The 21,330-nt window shown below is 51.7% G+C and overlaps 1 protein-coding gene across 1 annotated transcript; it reads left to right on the forward strand.

Moving 5' to 3' along the window:
• The first annotated feature begins 7,768 nt into the window (after positions 1-7,768).
• rassf8b (Ras association domain family member 8b) lies at positions 7,769-20,880 on the forward strand. Its single transcript, XM_060049466.1, is given in 9 exon segments — positions 7,769-7,891; positions 7,893-7,935; positions 10,455-10,805; positions 13,047-13,270; positions 13,923-14,126; positions 14,573-14,647; positions 16,404-16,526; positions 19,383-19,506; positions 20,113-20,880. Coding segments are annotated over 9 exon segments (1,320 nt in total). The 5' UTR covers positions 7,769-7,831; the 3' UTR covers positions 20,229-20,880.
• Positions 20,881-21,330: the final 450 nt, after the last annotated feature.

A 21,330-nucleotide genomic window follows, 5' to 3' on the forward strand; every position in this document is an offset into this window, starting at 1 on the left:
AAGTCGTCCATATCAAGTTTGCCACCAAACTAAGGTCTGACTGGGCTGGATTTGAGCTTGTTTATACTAGTGTGTGTGTGTGTGTGTGTGTGTGTGTGTGTGTGTGTGTGTGTGTGTGTGTGTGTGTGTGTGTGTGTGTGTGTGTGTGTGTGTGTGTGTGTGTGTGTGTGTGTGTGCAGTTGTAAACACGAGTCAACAAATACTCCATATCAATAACAACGTCCCATCGTAATGGAAGGGCCTTTTAATTAGGTATAAAGTGATTTAATGACGCTGTTGTTGCGTCATTAGTGCTGGTCTGCTTGGGTTCAGCTCTAACTTTTGATAGACCTTAAGCTAGCTCAGGCTGTGCAGCTTAATCAGAGCAGATCCTACATGTGGGCTAATCTGAGCTGAAGCACTCGGAGGAGGAGGAGGTCAGGCTCCCGGACCGCTGGGTGGTTCTGTAAATGAAGTCTGGAGGAAGTGAACACGGGTCTGGGGGTCAGCCGGTCCACGGTCTCGTACCCACGGTCTCGTACGGCTCTCTGAACAGCGCCTCAGGAGAATGTGTTGCACATTAATGGAATAAGTGATCAAGCTCCGTCCGTCTGTCCGTCCGTCTGTCCCCCCCACATCAATGCTCCGGTAGGCCGTGGCCACCTGGCGGCCAGGTTGGTGGGTTGGCCCAGGAAGACTTCTACCATCTCTGGGGATCCCCCCCGGACCTCCTAGACCCCACCGCCCTGCCTCGACGGTACGGCCGCGGGGGGGACGAGGTCCATGGCTGACCAGTGTACCCCCCAGCCCCCCCCCTCCTGCCCCCAGGGGGAGGAGCACAGAGGAAGTGACAAGGGAAGCGTGAGAGGGCTTCTTCATTGTGGACGATTGTTTTGCTCTCTTCTCCCCCCCGTTCCCCCCCCCCCCCGACCCAATCAACCCGGTCATCTGTGCACAGCGCACAACAAAAGCCGGAGCCGCGTTGCCACGGAAACGGATTGTTTGCAATCCACTCATGCTAGGGGTCGTCATGTGCGCAGTCCCCCTCCCCTCTCTAGTGTGTGTGTGTGTGTGTGTGTGTGTGTGTGTGTGTGTGTGTGTGTGTGTGTGTGTGTGTGTGTGTGTGTGTGTGTGTGTGTGTGTGTGTGTGTGTGTGTGTGTGTGTGTGTGTGTGTGTGTGTGTGTGTGTGTGTGTGTGTGTGTGTGTGTGTGTGTCGTCTGGGAACACTTCTACAATCTTGCACAGCCCTTTAAAGAGGTTGTCACTGATTACACGACCAGATGCCCAGGTGTCTGTGGCAGCCTACTACAACACACACACACACACACACACACACACACACACACACACACACACACACACACACACACACACACACACACTCTCTTGAGAAATAATGACCGGCTCCAAATGGGGCATTTGAATTGATTAGTTGACAACAAGTGTTCCAATTTGTTTGAGGATTAGTTCCTTGTTGGGCCCTGATTTTAAAGACCGCTCAGAGGCCACCGAACACGGATCACCGTTGGCATCACAAAGAAGCTGAGTTTGAGAGATGAATCCCGGATTCCAACCTGATGTACAAAGCGAAAATAAGAGACAATCCTTGTTCTTCTGATCCCCTATGTGTTCTCTGATAGTCTCTACTGTTGTTTCTTTAGCAGTACAAGCCCAGACTTCTGCTTTGATTGTTCTCCGCTTGTCGGGTCAGGATAGATATCGCTCGGCTCTGGCTTTATATTTATTGCAATGTCTTTGATACGCACTGGAATATGTTTTGATTGCTGTGAATGCAGAAGGCCATTTGTATTCTACATTGAGGGTCTGGCAGTATGTTGAACCTCACAGTGTAGCAGTCTGCCTGGTTTTCCGTACAGTATGATGATGATGAAGGAATACTTTGATACATGTTGTGAATATGTCATAGGTTGCTAGGTTCCATACCATTTTGCAGTAAATTATTATTTAATTGTGTGACTAAGGACTCCATACTCACACACTGGCCCTCTCCCTTCGTGGGTCAGTGTTGATGACACAGTGATTAGCTGATTAATTGGTATAAATAGCAGTAGTAGTCGGTCTATTATGTTTAGATGCAAGAAATCGACTAAACAATTCCAGCTTCAAGGCGCTTCAGGAATGCTAACATTTTGTCGAGATTTAGATCCTGATGAAGGGAACGGCGATCCGTATGCTGGCTACTCCCAGGCCGAGCCAGCCCGTTTTAAGAGGCTCTTACTTTGGTAACGCGTGCTGGACGTTGGCCACTATTGATGACATCATCTGGAAGCGTTGCTACGGACATCGTCCCTTATTGCTGACTCTTCCTCACAGACCTGCTTTGATCGCGCGTGGCGGCAGCCGTGGTCGTCACGGACGCCGTCCTTTAAACACACGGCCATGATGGGTGACTTTAGGGTGAGATGGACTCAATGAAACCACAGAAAGAGCAGAGAACACGGAGCCAGAGCTGTGCGGCAGCAGGGATCTCCTCCAGAGCTGCAGATGGTGGAGGCTGGCGTTCTGTTAGGTGGGCTGCTCGCCGTTTCAAAGTCAAGGAACCGAGCCAAGCCCATCGTCCACCGGGGCCCGGGAAGACATCCACTCCCCCACTCCGTGTATAGGGGCAGCAGGCATCTGAATAGTAACCATCTGCTGCCGCGCTTTCACCACAAATATATGCGCTGTTAGATCCATCCGGAGCCTGCTGCTGGCAGAACCACTGGAGAGACGTTCCCTCATGTGAGTTCTCTCCCTCTACAGAGTGTGGAGTGTTGCATAAGACCCCTTCTGAGTTTTTCCGAGGATAAACTTGGTCGAGCCGTGTGTTATTGTTGACAGACCTGAAGGAGCCGTGTCCGAAGACACTGGCATCATTCCTGGAAAAGGAAAAGCCCTTTTTCCGAAACACTGATGCACAGAGACGCCCAGACCTTCTTGTCTTATGATAAGGCTCGGACTCCTACAACAACAGGGGGCAGATTATTTATATGAAGCAGACGGAGACAGTTTCCAAGATGGTTCTTGTGAATGAAAGATATCGGTGAAGCACTTTTCTCTACGTTTTTAATGCGGTCCACTTTTCTAGACTATCAGGAACAAACAACACTAGGTTCTGAAATGACCCCACGATGTGATTATAATCTTCTTTCTAATGCATAACTCATTGTTTCACTGGTAATGCTTTTCCATTGGCAGAACTTTTATATTTTTGGTTTTCTAATTCTGTTGTTAAGTCACTCCAATGAACCGCCTGGTGAAACTCATTGTGTTATAAATAATAATTGTCCCCCGAATCGTTCAAATTTGATGATCTATTGGTTGTTTAATTTGACTTGGAGGCAAGCTTTGTCTATGTTTCCAATATCCGTGCCATCAAATATTGAGACCAAAACGTGTGTGTGTGTGTGTGTGTGTGTGTGTGTGTGTGTGTGTGTGTGTGTGTGTGTGTGTGTGTGTGTGTGTGTGTGTGTGTGTGTGTGTGTGTGTGTGTGTGTGTGTGTGTGTGTGTGTGTGTGTGTGTGTGTGTGTGTGTGTGTGTGTGTGTGTGTGTGTGTTAGAAACGTGAGTGTGAACTGGCACTTGTACCGATTCAAACCTATGTGCAAAGTTCTGAATTGCCGTCACTCACTAAACAGGTCATCACCACGTATTTAACACAACCTTGACTATTAATGTATTTTGATGTACTACTATCACATCTCATTCAGCAGTTATGCAGCTATGTGTTTATACAATACCACACACTTTCATTAAGTTCTTAAAATAAACTCTTAACAAAACAGAAACTATTTCACACATTTACTTTACGTAATAATGTATAGTATGTATCTGAGGAGGCACTTGGTTTAAGAACCACGGGTAGAAGCTTTTCTAAAGACTTTAGCCTCGCTATTTGTGGTGATAACTTGGCTTGAATGTCCTTCATCAGAAACCACTTGTAGCAGCAGATTTTCCTGCGTAGCGAACCTTGCACATAGATCCAGAGCTGTTGACCTCACATCTACTGTAACTCGCCACAGATGTTGAATAACCTCATTAATAAGGAATTCTTACAGCCAGTGAGTTTCAAATCTGGGCTGCGTTTTGTTTTTTCAGGGGATCCTCCCAAACTATTAAACTAAAACCACAGTGCAGTAAACCACAATGTGGCCGTTCGTGTAATCCAGCAATTACTCAATTAGACTTTATTTATGGTTGGTCTTCATCACAGACATTCCCAATCCCACCCAGCTCCATATGGGTGGTGGTGCTGGTCTTGTCTGTCAGTCTGTGGTCAGGCATGATGTCATCGCCCTTGGAGGACCTGTTTTCCGCTACATACTTCATCCCATCGGACCCTCGTGTTCTGTTGTTTACCGCCACAGCGGTCTGGAGCCCCGCCCCCCTGTACCCTTCACAGACCAGCAAACGAATGATTGTTACCAAAAAGAAACACCCTCTTGTTGCAATGCATTCTGGGTCCTCCTTTGGTCTCCTTTTTTTTTTTAATCCTCCACACTCCCACTTCGATTTCTTCCTTTCTTCTTGGCCCCATGTCCTCCACCCCTCCTCCACCCCCTTCCCCTCCCTCCTCCTCATCCTCCCTCAACGCCGCTGCAGTCCAGAGGACGAGAGGAGGCGGGGCTTAAAGCGGCGGTTTCTGGGTTTGTGTGACCGGTTCGGTTCGTGTCTCCAGCCTGTCTTCAATGATCAACGTTTTCAGTCTCAGCGTCAGAACTCGGTTGATACTAGACTTCCTGTCTCTCAGCCAATCATCATCCAGCGCTGCTCAAACGTCTGGGAGACGCGTCAACCAATCACTGCGGGGTGAGAGCCGGTCTCTGTGCCCGGGGGTGAACGCTCTGGCTCATCACGTCCCGCCTCGTCTCTTTGGTCTGAACTCTTCCCCCCTCGTCCCTCCTGCTGCGGCCCCCCTGTCCCCCCGCCCGGCGGCCCTGGGACGGGGGCCCCCGCCCGGCGGCCCTGGGACGGGGGCCCCCGCCCGGCGGTCCTGGGACGGGGGCCCACGTTCCCTGGGCCTGGGAGTCCCACACCGGGGGCGGTACGACCGACCGGCTACCAATCAGCAGCAGCCCCCCGACCCCAGACCCCCCAGGACCCAGGCTGCACCCTGACCCCCCAGGACCCAGGCTGCACCCTGACCCCCCAGGACCCAGGCTGCACCCTGACCCCCCAGGGCCTGTGGTGGCGGGGGGTGGCGCTGTAGCCCAACAGGGCCTGTGGTGGCGGGGGGTGGCGCTGTAGCCCAACAGGGCCTGTGGTGGCGGGGGGTGGCGCTGTAGCCCAACAGGGCCTGTGGTGGCGGGGGGTGGCGCTGTAGCCCAACAGGGCCTTGTTCCAGGTGGGGGGGGGGGGGGGGGGGGGGATTAAGTTAAGTCCTTTATTCATCCCTTTTTAGGGGGAAATTCTTTCTCTGCTTTTGACCCATCCGGGTAGCCGGTGAACACATACACATACAGAGGTCCACACACAGAGGTCCACACACAGAGGGGCACACACAGAGGTCCACACACATGGGGGCCCACCGGCCCTCCCGGAGCAGTGGGCTGCCGCGGTGCAGCGCCCGGGGAGCAGGTGGGGGTTTCAGATGCCTTGCCCAAGGGCACCTCATCCGTGGATTTGCCCTTGAGCAAGGCATCTGAAACCCCCACCTGCTGGATGATGGCTGCAGGAGTTTAAATCTGGCCGCCATAAAGATTGAGATTGGAAAGCAAAGGTGTGTGCGTGCGCGCGTGCGTGTGCGCGCGTGCGTGCAGAGCAGTGACCAGCTGGGTTCAAAGCCGTTAGCATTAAAGCCTTTTTGTTCTATCCCCCTTCCTTCCTCCCTTCCTCCCTTCCTTCCTTCCCTGGTCGGTGTGTTCCCTGTTCCCTCTCCCTGCTGCACTGCCTCTCTGCTGCCGTCGTCTGGCTCCAGCTCCCTAATGGCTGCCTGCTCCACCGGCGCCCGGATGCTAGTGTCAGCATCTTTGAGATGACTCTCATCCAGCACGAGAGGAGACACACGCATGCGCCGTCCCTGTTTGCGGCAGTTCGACCGTTTAGCGCGGCGGCGGCTGCTGCAACAGTTTGCTGTGAAACTTTATTCAACCATACCTTCGTTTACAAGGCGTTCCCCGCTCCGGCAGATCGGGACAAAGGCTGCGGCGTTCTGCTGAGTCGTCTCTTCCCGTTGTCGTGGTGATAAATACCTGGTAGCACTTCCTGTTTGGATCCCCTCTCGCTGCGAGTGGACGAACTGCCCCTTCAGCAGACGCTTTCTTTCAGACCTACCAGGGATGCCTTCCTTCCGGTTCCTTCCGGGTTCGTCAGGAGCGCCGGGAGGAGCAGCGTGGGGGGGCGGGGCTTCTCGCTGAAGGCGGGGCCTGCAGGTTGCCGTGGATACCGTGGTTTGAAGTGTGAACTCTGAACCGAGCCATCAGCTCTAGACTGTCCTGCGTCACGTCGACATTGCAGATGAAACATAACCGTATTCGTACCGGTCGCTGACCGTCCCGTTGTCTCGTTATGGATTCTCAATCCCTGTTTGTTCTTCTTTGGTGTTTTGACCATGAAGATCTGATTCTCATTGTTCAGATGATTCTTGCAGATAAGCATAAGAATAACAATCTGACCAAGGCTGAGCATTCATTACCAATAAACCCGGGCTAAGCCAGCAGGGTGATTGGTTCAGTTATTCCTAAATCATCTGCAGCAGTGCTGAGAGTTCAGTGAAAATCTCCGTGGAAATTCCTGATCTTGTAAAAAAAAGTTCACAAACAATGATTCATGAATTTGGTGTATTGCGGTCGTGTTACTTTCAATCTGATTAGTCTCACATTATAAATGATTATATGACATTCTCTGCACTTCGGCCGGGTTTTTATTTTTAGAAACGTGATCCTGCAGCACTTTGGAACATATTGATTCAATAACCTCACTGTCAATTAAAGCTTTAGGACTCGATGTGAGCACAGAGGTACAGCCTGTAGCAGTCATAGATACACACAGCCCTCTGAAACCATCCGCAGGCCCTGAGAATTCCTTTTGTCCACTTCTCTCTCTCTCTCTCTCTGTCTCTGTCTCTGTCTCTGTCTCTCTCTCTGGTGAGTTCTCTCCCTCTACAGAGTGTGGAGTGTTGCATAAGACCCGTTCTGAGTTTTTCCGAGGATAAACTTGGTCGAGGCGTGTGTTATTGTTGACAGACCTGAAGGAGCCGTGTCCGAAGACACTGGCATCATTCCTGGAAAAGGAAAAGCCCTTTTTCCGAAACACTGATGCACAGAGACGCCCAGACCTTCTTGTCTTATGATAAGGCTCGGACTCCTACAACAACAGGGGGGAGATAATTTATATGAAGCAGACAGCGACAGTTTCCAAGATGGTTCTTGTGAATGAAAGATATCGGTGAAGCACTTTTCTCTACGTTTTTAATGCGTTCCACTTTTCTAGACTATCAGGAACAAACAACACTAGGTTCTGAAATGACCCCACGATGTGATTATAATCTTCTTTCTAATAAATAACTCATTGTTTCAATGGTAATGCTTTTCCATTGGCAGAAGGACTTTTATATTATTGGTTTTCTAATTCTGTTGTTAAGTCTCTCTCTCTCTCTCTCTCTCTCTCTCTCTCTCTCTCTCTCTCTCTCTCTCTCTCTCTCTCTCTCTCTCTCTCTCTCTCTCTCTCTCTCTCTCTCTCTCTCTCTCTCTCTCTCTCTCTCTCTCTCTCTCTCTCTCTCTCTCTCTCTCTCTCTCTCTCTCTCTCTCTCTCTCTCTCTCTCTCTCTCTCTCTCTTCCCCCCAGTAGGATGGCAGTCTCTCGCCAGGCCTCGCCCTGAGGGCATGTGGGCGAGTGGATCATCGCGTCCGTCATGGAGCTGAAGGTGTGGGTGGACGGCGTGCAGCGGATCGTCTGCGGCGTCACCGAGGTTCACCACCTGCCAGGAAGTGGTCATCGCGCTGGCGCAGGCCATCGGTACGTCAACAACAACATATGTTAGTCAGCGGGGGGTTGAGCGCGGTTGGCAGCGTTTCTCTAATATCTCTTTTAGCCTCGTTCAGCTAATCTACTTTCCTTATATTCGCACGCACGTACGTACGCACCACGCAAGTACGTACGTACGTACGTAACACACACTATCCCATTTTCAAACACCCACCAACAAGGTGTGCGATTAAAAGGACGATGCGATCTGGTGGGTGTAGAATGTCTCCTCGCGGTCGCCATGGTTTCAGAGATGTGCGGTGTGGTCCAGCAGAGGCCCGCTGACCGGGCCGTGATCGATTGCCCTGATGTGGGCGGAGACGGGTCGTCCAGGGGAGACGTTTTGATTCACACGGGAGACTTTTGTAGAACAATGAAATAAAAACGATAAGGTCCGGTTTAGAGTTTGCTTTATCAACCACAACATAAAGACTGTGATTCTGTTCTGTTGTCACCGGCTCGTTCACGACACACTCAGGACTCTGAGGCGAGAGGAAAACAAGCAACTACAAAAGGATAAATATAATAACGTTTATTATGGGATGCTTTTCGGTTAAACTGGAAGACTGGGCGCTTCAAGGAATGAGGGAGAAATAACTAATTAACCAAAGTGAGTGTAAATAATTACTAAAGTGAGGTGTGTGTGTGTGTGTGTGTGTGTGTGTGTGTGTGTGTGTGTGTGTGTGTGTGTGTGTGTGTGTGTGTGTGTGTGTGTGTGTGTGTGTGTGTGTGTGTGTGTGTGTGTGTGTGTGTGGTTGTGTCACTGTCTGCCTTTCCCTCATTCATAAGCACAAAGTTAAAGCCTTTTAATTTAAATCAATTTAACAGCTGACCCACATCACTCGATCGTCTTTACCCCTTTGAACAATACCAATAAATATATTAATTAACTGCTACTGAGCCAAATAAATTGTGAGTTGAACCCTCTCAAACATTAAGAAATGCAAAAGCAGGCTGAATTTCTCTTCATATTTATAGAGCGAAATACAATCCTATTGTAAAAGCTGAATATAATAACAATAATTAACTTAGCAGAATTCTCTAACTGATTTATGGATACAAAATAACACAAGTGAGCAAGAATGTACGGTTCGGTTTATCATCGCCATAAAATAACCTACAAATGTAAATATCAATTCTCCTTTAAAAGAAAAAGCACGGAACTATCTGCCATTACTGAAGACTGTAAGAACATGACCGGCATGATAAACAAAGAAACGTTGGCCCCCTCCATGGTTTCTACACGGAACTCACAAGTCTAGTAGACCTAGTCGCCTAGCGGCCATCTTGTTGGGTCGGGGGGGGGGGGGGGGGGGCAAACCTTGTAGAGTCTTTGGGGGGAGACCATGACGACCAGAGCGTAAAGCCTTCCGAAGGCCACCTGGGTGGGGAGATGGGATGTAGAACTACAAAAGAAAGCATTGAGTAGTCGCGCTTTCCAATGATTCTAGAAGGTGTACCTCACCCAAGTGTGTGTGTGTGTGTGTGTGTGTGTGTGTGTGTGTGTGTGTGTGTGTGTGTGTGTGTGTGTGTGTGTGTGTGTGTGTGTGTGTGTGTGTGTGTGTGTGTGTGTGTGTGTGTGTGTGTGTTGCGATGCTGACAGTGTAGCAGGAGTTACGACCCAGTCCCATTGTGTAGCGGGCCACTTTGAGGTGAATGGCTGTTTGCTTGGGCTCTCCGTGATGAATATGCTGCTTTTATGAGGTGGTGGGGGGGGGGCTTTTTGTTGTGAAGGGTCGGGTGGGAGGGGCCTTGGGAAGGAGGAGTGATCGGCCTTATCTATAAATGTACAGTGGCGTGTGTTTCTGAAACACACACAGCCACGGTTGCCCACATGTTGACGCGCTAGGTTCTGAAATACATCGCCCTGTGGTATCGATGACACGGTGGGGTGACCGTACCCCAGTAGGTTTCACTAAACACATCACTGTGCTTCTTTTGTCCCGTGCCTCATCACGTCCCTTAACCCCAGCCATTGTTTAGGGTCACGGTGCTCCGGTTTAGATGGAGCTTCTCTGTTTCCTCCGTTGCCCCCAGCGCTGACACCAGCGTGGGCGGCGGTAATGCGGGGACGCTGTGTGAAGGGATGAATCACGGCGGACGCTGGCCAGAAAATCCCTTTTGCTATTGATGCAGCTGCTAGTGCAACTGCCGGTTGCTGCGGCTATGCTATTCTTATCGGCATTGCAGTTGCTTTTGGTAATCTAAAAGGGCTAATGCTTAGCTAGCATCTGCTATGTGGTTGGACACTATACAATTATTCTCCCTCTCTCTCTCTCTCTGTCTCTCCCTCTCTCTCTCTCTCTCTCTGTCTCTCCCTCTCTCTCTCTCTCTCTCTGTCTCTCCCTCTCTCTCTCTCTCTCTCTGTCTCTGTCTCTGTCTCTGTCTCTGTCTCTGTCTCCCTCTCTCTCTCTCTCTCTCTCTCTCTCTCTCTCTCTCTCTCTCTCTCTCTCTCTCTCTCTCTCTCTCTCTCCTCTCCCTCTCCCTCTCCCTCTCCCTCTCCCCCCCAGGCCGTACGGGCAGGTACACCCTCATAGAGCGATGGCGGGAGTCGGAGCGCCACCTGTCTCCCCACGAGAGCCCGGTGGCGTCGCTCAACACCTGGGGGCAGTACGCCAGCGACGTGCAGCTGGTGCTGCAGCGCACGGGCCCCTCCCTCAGCGAGCGGCCCGGCTCCGAGGGCCCCGCCCGCCTCCCGGAGCGCGGCCTCTACCGCCAGAGCCTCCCGCCGCTGGCCAAGCTCCGCCCCTCGCCCGCCGACCGCTCCCTCCGGCGCCGCGAGCCCAAACGCAAGTCGCTGACCTTCAGCGGGGGGGCGCGCGGGCTCAGGGACATCTTCGGGAAGAGCCGCGACGCAGAGGGTAGGTTACGACTAGCTAACTATGTTACTGGTTACCACTGTCACTGGTAGTTTACTATACACTGAGGGTAGGTTACGACTAGCTAACTATGTTACTGGTTAGCACTGTCACTGGTAGTTTACTATACACTGAGGGTAGGTTACGACTAGCTAACTATGTTACTGGTTACCACTGTCACTGGTAGTTTACTATACACTGAGGGTAGGTTACGACTAGCTAACTATGTTACTGGTTAGCACTGTCACTGGTAGTTGACTATACACTGAGGGTAGGTTACGACTAGCTAACTATGTTACTGGTTAGCACTGTCACTGGTAGTTTACTATACACTGAGGGTAGGTTACGACTAGCTAACTATGTTACTGGTTAGCACTGTCACTTACTATACACTGAGGGTAGGTTACGACTAGCTAACTATGTTACTGGTTAGCACTGTCACTGGTAGTTTACTATACACTGAGGGTAGGTTACGACTAGCTAACTATGTTACTGGTTAGCACTGTCACTGGTAGTTTACTATACACTGAGGGTAGGTTACGACTAGCTAACTATGTTACTGGTTAGCACTGTCACTGGTAGTTTACTATACACTGAGGGTAGGTTACGACTAGCTAACTATGTTACTGGTTACCACTGTCACTGGTAGTTTACTATACACTGAGGGTAGGTTACGACTAGCTAACTATGTTACTGGTTACCACTGTGTCACTGGTAGTTTACTATGCACTGAGGGTAGGTTACGACTAGCTAACTATGTTACTGGTTAGCACTGTCACTGGTAGTTTACTATACACTGAGGGTAGGTTACGACTAGCTAACTATGTTACTGGTTAGCACTGTCACTGGTAGTTTACTATACACTGAGGGTAGGTTACGACTAGCTAACTATGTTACTGGTTACCACTGTCACTGGTAGTTTACTATGCACTGAGGGTAGGTTAAGACTAGCTAACTATGTTACTGGTTAGCACTGTCACTGGTAGTTTACTATACACTGAGGGTAGGTTACGACTAGCTAACTATGTTACTGGTTACCACTGTGTCACTGGTAGTTTACTATACACTGAGGGTAGGTTACGACTAGCTAACTATGTTACTGGTTAGCACTGTCACTGGTAGTTTACTATACACTGAGGGTAGGTTACGACTAGCTAACTATGTTACTGGTTAGCACTGTCACTGGTAGTTTACTATACACTGAGGGTAGGTTACGACTAGCTAACTATGTTACTGGTTACCAACTGTTCACTGGTAGTTTACTATGCACTGAGGGTAGGTTACGACTAGCTAACTATGTTACTGGTTACCACTGTGTCACTGGTAGTTTACTATACACTGAGGGTAGGTTACGACTAGCTAACTATGTTACTGGTTACCACTGTCACTGGTAGTTTACTATGCACTGAGGGTAGGTTACAACTAGCTAACTATGTTACTGGTTAGCACTGTCACTGGTAGTTTACTATACACTGGTAGATAACTATCACTGGTAGTTAACTATACACTGGTAGATAACTATAGCTTACTATATTACTGGTGTCTTATAATATCACTGGTGTCTCACTCTCACTGGTGTCTCACTCTCACTGGTGTCTCACTCTCACTGGTGTCTCACTCACTGGTGTCTCACTCTCACTGGTGTCTCACTCTCACTGGTGTCTCACTCACTGGTGTCTCACTCACTGGTGTCTCACTCTCACTGGTGTCTCACTCTCACTGGTGTCTCACTCTCACTGGTGTCTCACTCTCACTGGTGTCTCACTCTCACTGGTGTCTCACTCTCACTGGTGTCTCACTCTCATTGGTGTCTCACTCTATCACCTGCTGCCATCGGTGACACTAACTTCTCCTCTCTCTCTTCCCTCCCCCTCTGATCATAAATCCATCCCGTCCCGTTTATGTCTCCTCCCACACACTCATCCACCTATCTGTCCATCCATCTCTTAATCCATTTAACGACACACACACACACACACACACACACACACACTCACACTCACACTCACACTCACACACCTATCCCTATCCACACACCACCTCACATACGCACACACACACACACCACCTCACACACACGCATCCACATACACACCCACACATACGCACACACCACCTTACATATGCACACACACACCACCTCAAACACAAACACCTACACACACACCTACACACACATTAACACACACATACCTACATGCACACACACACATCCCCATCCCCTCATGTCCCCCCCCCCCCCAGGTAAGCACAGCCAGCAGCAGCAGCGTGGGGGGGTCCACCTCAGCCTGACCCGGGTCCAGTACGTGGGGGGCGGGGGCTACGGCTCGCTGCCCCCCAGCCCGGCCCGGGAGCTGGGCCGGCTGGTGCAGCTGCAGCGGGACAAGCTGCAGGCGCTGGACGGCCGGCTGGGGGTCTGCGACGCCGAGCTCCGCGACTGGGAGGAGGCCGCCGGCCAGCCCAACCAGGTGGGAGGAGTAGGAGCATGGACCCGACCCGGCCCGAGCCCCACGGGACCCCACGGGACCCCACGGGACCCCACGGGACCCCGACAGGCCGGACCGGGTTCGGACAAATATCTATGAATGATGCTGGGGTTGGGGTCGGCTCGGTCGCATCAGCGCGTTAAGGCGCCAGAGTTGGCGTTGGCTCTGCTTTAGAGTCAAGGTTTATTTCACTTTGCTGGGGACACTCGTGTTGATTTGAATTTCATACCCGTCCTACAGAACCTCAGAACCCCTGGTGTCATTTTGTGGAATTTATCGTTGTTGTGGGCCTTTTTGTGGTCAATTTTAAATTGGTTATGATTCTGCGCAACAGGATTCTGCGCAACGAGCGTTAGCAGCGAGCACGAGAGTGATCGCTGCTAACGCGCGTCTGTTGCGCTCATCTGTTAACATTTCCAAATGCCTCGCAGTTGTTTAATAAAGGCGTGCGTTCACACACACAAACGTAAACGTGTCTTAGAATGTGATAAAATTGTGTCGGGCTCGGGTCGGGAAAAAATGAAAAAACTTTATTGGTATTTGAACTCAAGCGAAGACACCACTGCTGCTTCTGTTTTATTGAAATGGTTAGAAGGCGATGAGGAGTGAAGGTCTCCCCCCCCTCCCCCTGCAGGCGCTGGGGTACGAGGAGGAGCTGCTGCTCCTGCAGCAGCAGCTGCAGAGGAGCGACGCCGAGGCGGAGGAGGAGGAGTTCTGGCTGAACGAGCTGCACATCGAGCAGGAGAGCGAGCGGCAGCTCCGCCTGCAGCTGGGCGAGCTGCAGAGCCGCGTGCACGAGGTCACCGGCCGGCTGCTGGAGTACCTGGCCCGCGTGCAGGTGACCTCTGACCTCTGGGAGAGGGGGGTGTTGTGGGTCTGGAATGGTCTCTCCCCCTCTCTCTCTCTCTCTCTGTCTCTCTGTCTCTCTGTCTCTCTGTCTCTCTGTCTCTCTGTCTCTCTGTCTCTCTCGTTCTCATTCTCTCTCTCTTGTTCTCATTCTCTCTCTCCCTCTCTCGTTCACGCTCTCGCGCTCGTTCTTGCTCTCTCTCGTTCTCTCATTCTCTCTCTCTCTCTTGTTCTCTCTCGCTCCCCTTCTCGCTCTCTCTCTCTCTTGTTCTCTCTCTTGTTCTCTCTCGCTCCCCTTCTCGCTCTCTCTCGCTCTCTCTCTGAATCCATGGGGCATTTTATTGCTTGCCTTCTAAAAGTGGCAATCTTATTATTGTGCGTTCTCCCTCGGAGGAGAGCTTCATTAATTTGATTCGTCGCTCCCCCTCTTTTATGTAGACCATGGAGGCGGGGCTTGAGCAGACGAGACTGCAGCAGGAGGCGGAGCTTAACCAGCAGGCCAATGAGGAAGAGGTATGTACACCTTTCACATGATTGGTCGTCAGGGGCGTCCGTCGTGTAAACCTGCCCCGTCAGAGGCCGTCGTGCTCAGCAGCAGACTGCGTTGACATTGGTATCGCTGCTGGGGGATTAATCTGTAGCACGCGGCTATAGAAGGTAGTTCAAGGCGTCTCAGAGTATTGGGGCGCCGCGGGCAGACCCCTGAGGGCTGAGGGGTTGTGTTCTCCTGGTCCACAGCCGGACTGGTCTCCTGGGAGCGCTGGTGGTGAGGCAGTGGATCCTCCATCGCTGTCCGGCCTCTCTTTAGCTTCGTGGGTCCACGCTTGAAATAATCATCATAATTGATCAAATAAAATATATATAAAGCCTACATAATTATGCAACCTTTATTTGATCATTACGGTCCAATTGTCTTTAGCTAAAGATCCGCGGAGCAGGCTAAATGGGATTCCGTTGTTTAATATCGTCCGTAATGCTTGCTAATAAAGTTTTGACTCCATACCCTAATAGTACAACCTTATGAAAGAACCCCACCACTCCGGCTGGGTCTCCTCCAAACTGGTTCCCGAGGCCAGTGATTCATTGGCCGTTACCGTAGCGATGCTGGCCAACATTGTGCTCAGTCGTAATATGATTCACAAATCATTCATTAGCTAAGCTCCATAGGCCTGTGTGTTTTGTGTATTGTGTTCAATGGTGTTTCTTAGCTTTGTTCCGTGTGGCTGTTTTCCCAGTCATTAATAGGGTGATGAGGGCTTTATATATCCCTGTATACTACAGGACAGGAGCCATTCGATCTAGATTACAAAATAAACCCGCGAACCGAGTTAGTTCGGTGCTTTATGCCATCGTACTGCAGGTATGGGATATTCATACGGCATCAATGTGTAATTAGGGCGGAGTCATGGTACTAACGAGACGTGTGGGCGGAGTCATGGTACTAATGAGGTGTGGTGTGCGGAGTCATGGTACTAACGAGGTGTGTGGGCGGAGTCATGGTACTAACGAGACGTGTGGGCGGAGTCATGGTACTAACGAGGTGTGTGGGCGGAGTCATGGTACTAACGAGGTGTGGTGGGCGGAGTCATGGTACTAACGAGGTGTGGTGGGCGGAGTCATGGTACTTACCAGTGTGTGGGCGGAGTCATGGTACTAACGAGGGGTGTTGGCGGAGTCATGGTACTAACGAGACGTGTGGGCGGAGTCATGGTACTAACGAGACGTGTGGGCGGAGTCATGGTACTAACGAGGTGTGTGGGCGGAGTCATGGTACTAACGAGGTGTGTGGCGGAGTCATGGTACTAACGAGACGTGTGGGCGGAGTCATGGTACTAATGAGGTGTGGTGTGCGGAGTCATGGTACTAACGAGGTGTGTGGGCGGAGTCATGGTACTAACGAGGTGTGTGGGCGGAGTCATGGTACTAACGAGGTGTGTGGGCGGAGTCATGGTACTAACGAGGTGTGGTGGGCGGAGTCATGGTACTAACGAGGTGTGCCGGCGTAGTCATGGTACTAACGAGGTGTGGTGGGCGGGGTCATGGTACAAACCCGCTGTGATTGGTCCAGGTGCAGGCCCAGCTGTGCCGGGTGTTGTGGGCGGGGTCATGGTACTAACCCGCTGTGATTGGTCCAGGTGCAGGCCCAGCTGTGCCGGGTGTTGTGGGCGGGGTCATGGTACTAACCCGCTGTGATTGGTCCAGGTGCAGGCCCAGCTGTGCCGGGTGTTGTGGGCGGGGTCATGGTACTAACCCGCTGTGATTGGTCCAGGTGCAGGCCCAGCTGTGCCGGGTGCGGGCGGAGCTGGAGCAGCAGAGCCAGCAGAGCTCCCGTCTGGAGAACAGCTGTCGGGCGCTGGAGCGCTCGCTGGGCCAGTCGTCCAAGAGGCTGCAGGTCAGCTCCCGAACCGCTCAGTGGTCGTTATGGATTGATTTTGATCGATTGATTGATCTTTTAATGTTGGCAGGCTGGTGGAATCTGTTTTCAGTACAGCTCCTTGGTACAGGTTCAAACATTACAATAAACATTAAACATATAACATAGATATACATTACAGACACATTCCATCATACATAAGGGCCCTGCTTAATCCTCAGCGTTCAGAGGTCAGAATGTTAATCGCAATAGGAATGAAACTGGTTTTGAAGCGGGTAGCTTTGGAGGTAATTGACCTGTAGCGCCCCCTGAGGGCAGTAGCTGGAAGGCAGTGTGCAGGGTGTGTGGGATCAGGCTCAACAGGCTCCGCGTTGAGCCTGTTGTTGTTCTTATGTCGTGATCCGCTCGCTGCTGTGTAGCGTGTCATGTGTGGCGCCACACCGGCCTGACCGCAGGGGGCGTGGCCTCGAACCGGCAGGGCGGGGGGCGTGGCCTCGAACCGGCAGGGCGGGGGGCGTGGCCTCGAACCGGCAGGGCGGGGGGCGTGGCCTCGAACCGGCAGGGCGGGGGGGCGTGGCCTCGAACCGGCAGGGCGGGGGGGCGTGGCCTCGAACCGGCAGGGCGGGGGGCGTGGCCTCGAACCGGCAGGGCGGGGGGCGTGGCCTCGAACCGGCAGGGCGGGGGGCGTGGCCTCGAACCGGCAGGGCGGGGGGCGTGGCCTCGAACCGGCAGGGCGGGGGGCGTGGCCTGGAACCGGCAGGGCGGGGGGCGTGTCCTCGAACCGGCAGGGCGGGGGGCGTGTCCTCGAACCTTCAGGGCAGGGCGGGGGGCGTGGCCTCGAACCGGCAGGGCGGGGGGCGTGGCCTCGAACCTTCAGGGCAGGGCGCTTTTAAAACCTCTTTGAACATCATAGATGGGCGTGTCCACCTAGATGACGGACAGATGAACAGCGTTAGCTCCAGTCCGCCGGGTGGGATGGTAGACTGATCTATCCAGCACAGATCTAGGTGGACGCGCCCACTTGTGATGTCAGAAGAGGCAGATTTTCTAAACTGCCTGTAGCGGCCAATCACCCTCAAACCATGTGGTATAATACGTCCCCTTTAAAGGGGAACCCCGTGTTCGGCGACTCTACTGGACGATGATGTCATCGGTCCTGGGTTTCAGTTCTAACAGTAGAACCATGACGTCCTCTTCTCGGGTTTCCCTCGCGCTGAAGGTGTGGCCGACAAGGATTCTCTTAGAGCACACGTTTGAAACGGCACTCTCTTGGAGAAAGACGTTTCCCTTTAAGGGAAGATCTTCTCCATGGCATTTGACTTCCTTCCAAACAAGTACAAAACAACAAATCAAAGCTATTCCTAGTGACATCGCGTTATGTGTTTCTTAAAAGCTAAAATATTCTGGTGGATGGTAAAAGTGATGGTGATATGTTAACAGGGGGAATGTTTTTACCGGAGGAGGAGAAAGTACTCTAACGGGGGGAGTGTTTTAGGAGGGAGGAGGAGGAGGAGGAGTAATGTTTTTACAGGGGGAGGAAGTGAGATCCCAGGAGGAGTGAGGAGGGGTATTTAAGTAATAAAATGAGTATTTCAGGAGGAGCAGGAGGTGGAGTGGTTTCACAGGAGGAGGACAGGGAGGAGTGAGACGGCATTCTTGGTCTGATGAGGGGTGGGGGCCGGGGTAGGGAGTTGCGCAGCGAGGGGATTAAGTGATCTGCATGAAGGCCTGGTTCCTCTCGCTCTGTCCTGACCACAGACAGAGGGGTTCTAAGGAGGTTAAAGCCTCCAGAGCTCCGCCGACGAGGCTGAGCCCAGGGGTACACCTCACATAGAGATCTTTATGTCGGCCGAACCTCAATGTCCACCGGAGCAGAATCCGAGAAGACCGGCGCGTCGAAATACAGCGTCGGAAGGGAATGAACGCTTCGGCATTTTGTGGCTTTGGGAAAAGAGACGCTGTATCCTGTGAATTGCATTATGCAGTATTATGATTCGTGCACAGTATGTGCACGGTGTGACCATTGAGGGACCCTGGGTAGGGGGTTCTCTGTGTGTTTTGATTTTGTCATTGGTGGAGACTCAAAGGGGGCGTCGACTACCTCTCAAAACGGCCGCTAGACAATTTACACAAGGCTTAGTGTTGATCATATAATGTAAATTAAACCCATATAATCAGTTGTGTTCTTATGGGCTGGGTTCTGAGAGTTCCTGGGTTCTGATTGGTTCTGAGCGGTCCTGTGTTCTGATTGGTTCTGAGGGTTCCCGGGTTCTCCTGGGTTCTGATTGGTTCTGAGCAGTCCTGGGTTCTCCTGGGTTCTGATTGGTTCTGAGCGGTCCTGGGTTCTGATTGGTTCTGAGCGGTCCTGGGTTCTCCTGGGTTCTGATTGGTTCTGAGCGGTCCTGGGTTCTCCTGGGTTCTGATTGGTTCTGAGCGGTCCTGGGTTCTCCTGGGTTCTGATTGGTTCTGAGCGGTCCTGGGTTCTGATTGGTTCTGAGCGGTCCTGGGTTCTCCTGGGTTCTGATTGGTTCTGAGCGGTCCTGGGTTCTCCTGGGTTCTGATTGGTTCTGAGCGGTCCTGGGTTCTCCTGGGTTCTGATTGGTTCTGAGCGGTCCTGTGTTCTGATTGGTTCTGAGGGTTCCCGGGTTCTCCTGGGTTCTGATTGGTTCTGAGCAGTCCTGGGTTCTCCTGGGTTCTGATTGGTTCTGAGCGGTCCTGGGTTCTGATTGGTTCTGAGCGGTCCTGGGTTCTCCTGGGTTCTGATTGGTTCTGAGCGGTCCTGGGTTCTCCTGGGTTCTGATTGGTTCTGAGCGGTCCTGGGTTCTCCTGGGTTCTGATTGGTTCTGAGCGTTCCCGTGGGTCTGGTTCCTGCAGGACCAGGACCAGGAGCTGGAGCAGCTCACCAAGGAGCTGCGTCAGGTCAACCTGCAGCAGTTCATCCAGCAGACAGGCACCAAGGTCACCGTGCTGCCGGCCGAGCCCGGGGACGAGGACCGCGGTACGCACGCACGCACGCACGCACGCACGCACGCACTCAGTCAAACTCAGTCGTACACACACACAGTCGCAATCACACAGTCGCACTATCGTACACACATACACACTGTCGTACACACATACACACTGTCGTACACACACACATTCACACAGTCGTACACACACAGTCGTACGCACATACATCCCACTGTCGTACATTCACACAAATTCACATGCAAAGTCGCGCACAGACACACACATACACGCTTGCATAGAGGAGCGCGCATACCCACACACATATATACACACATGCAGCTGCTAATAGTTTACATTTGATTCTTTAAGGAGGAATGTTCAGAGACACAGTGCTGCTGTCGTTTTGGTTTAATCATAAAAGTGGCAACACATCGCCACCTGGTGGGTAAACAGAGAACAAACGTTTAGTTTTTTTCAAAAATCCCTCCACTATTTAAAAACGGTCTTTTGAAATAACTTAAGGTATCATTACATTTTTGGGGGTACTTGCAACTTGTTATTCGAACAGTTTATTCACTCAAAGCCTCGGACAGGTTTGTGACTGCATGAGTGGTTTCTGCGGCTGACCGTCCGCCCCTCTGTCGCCCCCTAGAGGCGGAGCCCGGCTCCCTGAGGCGGCTCGGCTCGGCCCGCCTGCTGCCCAGCGACCTCCGCGACCTCCAGGGCCCCGCCTCCTCCAGCCTCAACCCCGAGGGCATCTACGTCTGAGCCGCCCCCTCGGCCCTGCCCCCCCACAGGGCTCCAGGGGCCCCGGGGGCGGGGGGGCAGGAGCAGCTTCCACCCCCCTACGAAGGGAAGGTTCCCGCCCCGCCTGACCCGGAGGGGGGCTCTTCAATACTGCTGCCGGGGGCTCTGGAGCGAGACACCGGAGGGGTTCCAGTGACTGAGGCCGGGCGGAGGCTCAGACTACGTCCTAAATGAAACGTTCTGTTTTTATTTAGATTAACCTTCACACATCCCAGCTCTGCGACAGCGACTCAGAATAACAACGAGGATAACGCAAACTCCTCCGGGCCTCAACCTCTCTCAGCGTCAGCCCCAAACAACGCGCGACCCCCTGATGTGCAGGGGGTCCCCTACAATGTCTCAAAACAAAAGGCTGCTTTTGATCTGAGACCCCCAACACGGACTGGACTGCTGTGACGGACCACCCTGGGGGGGGGGTGAGGGGGGGTTGGTCCATACTGAAGGAGACGAAGGGAAGTGTTGAGATTATTGATGGGGTGGGAAAGTTGTGTCATGTTGCCACACACACACACACACACACACACACACACACACACACACACACACACACACACACACACACACACACACACACACACACACACACACACACACACACACACACACACACACACACACTTTAATGAAATAATAGCCATATATGATTGCCTTACTCTGGTTGAGGGTATTTCTGTCCCATGTAAACCAGAGGTCAGTTTAATCTTGATTTTACTCTTCTAACAGATGGTCGCCTAAAGCTATGGTTCCTTGAATAGATTTTTCTATTCAATTTGCCATTCAGCTATTAGTCATTGATGAAATTGTTGCCAATAGTTAGTCATCAATAGTCAGAGCTACAGATGTCCAGTAAATCATTGAATAATTACTACTTATTTTTTCAGACTATGGGGATTGGTTTCATGTTTACAAATATGCAGCGAGCGTTCATAACTAATCTCTTCTGCTTGTTTAAACCTAACCTAAACCCTCTCCTACGAGTATGCTAAAATGAACTGCTAGAAGCTATAAACTAATTTCACGAGGCATAATTCAGTATTAACCTTTTTTAAGATTGTACATTATT

This window comes from Gadus macrocephalus, chromosome 4, assembly GCF_031168955.1.
Source record: "Gadus macrocephalus chromosome 4, ASM3116895v1".
Lineage (NCBI taxonomy): Eukaryota > Metazoa > Chordata > Actinopteri > Gadiformes > Gadidae > Gadus > Gadus macrocephalus.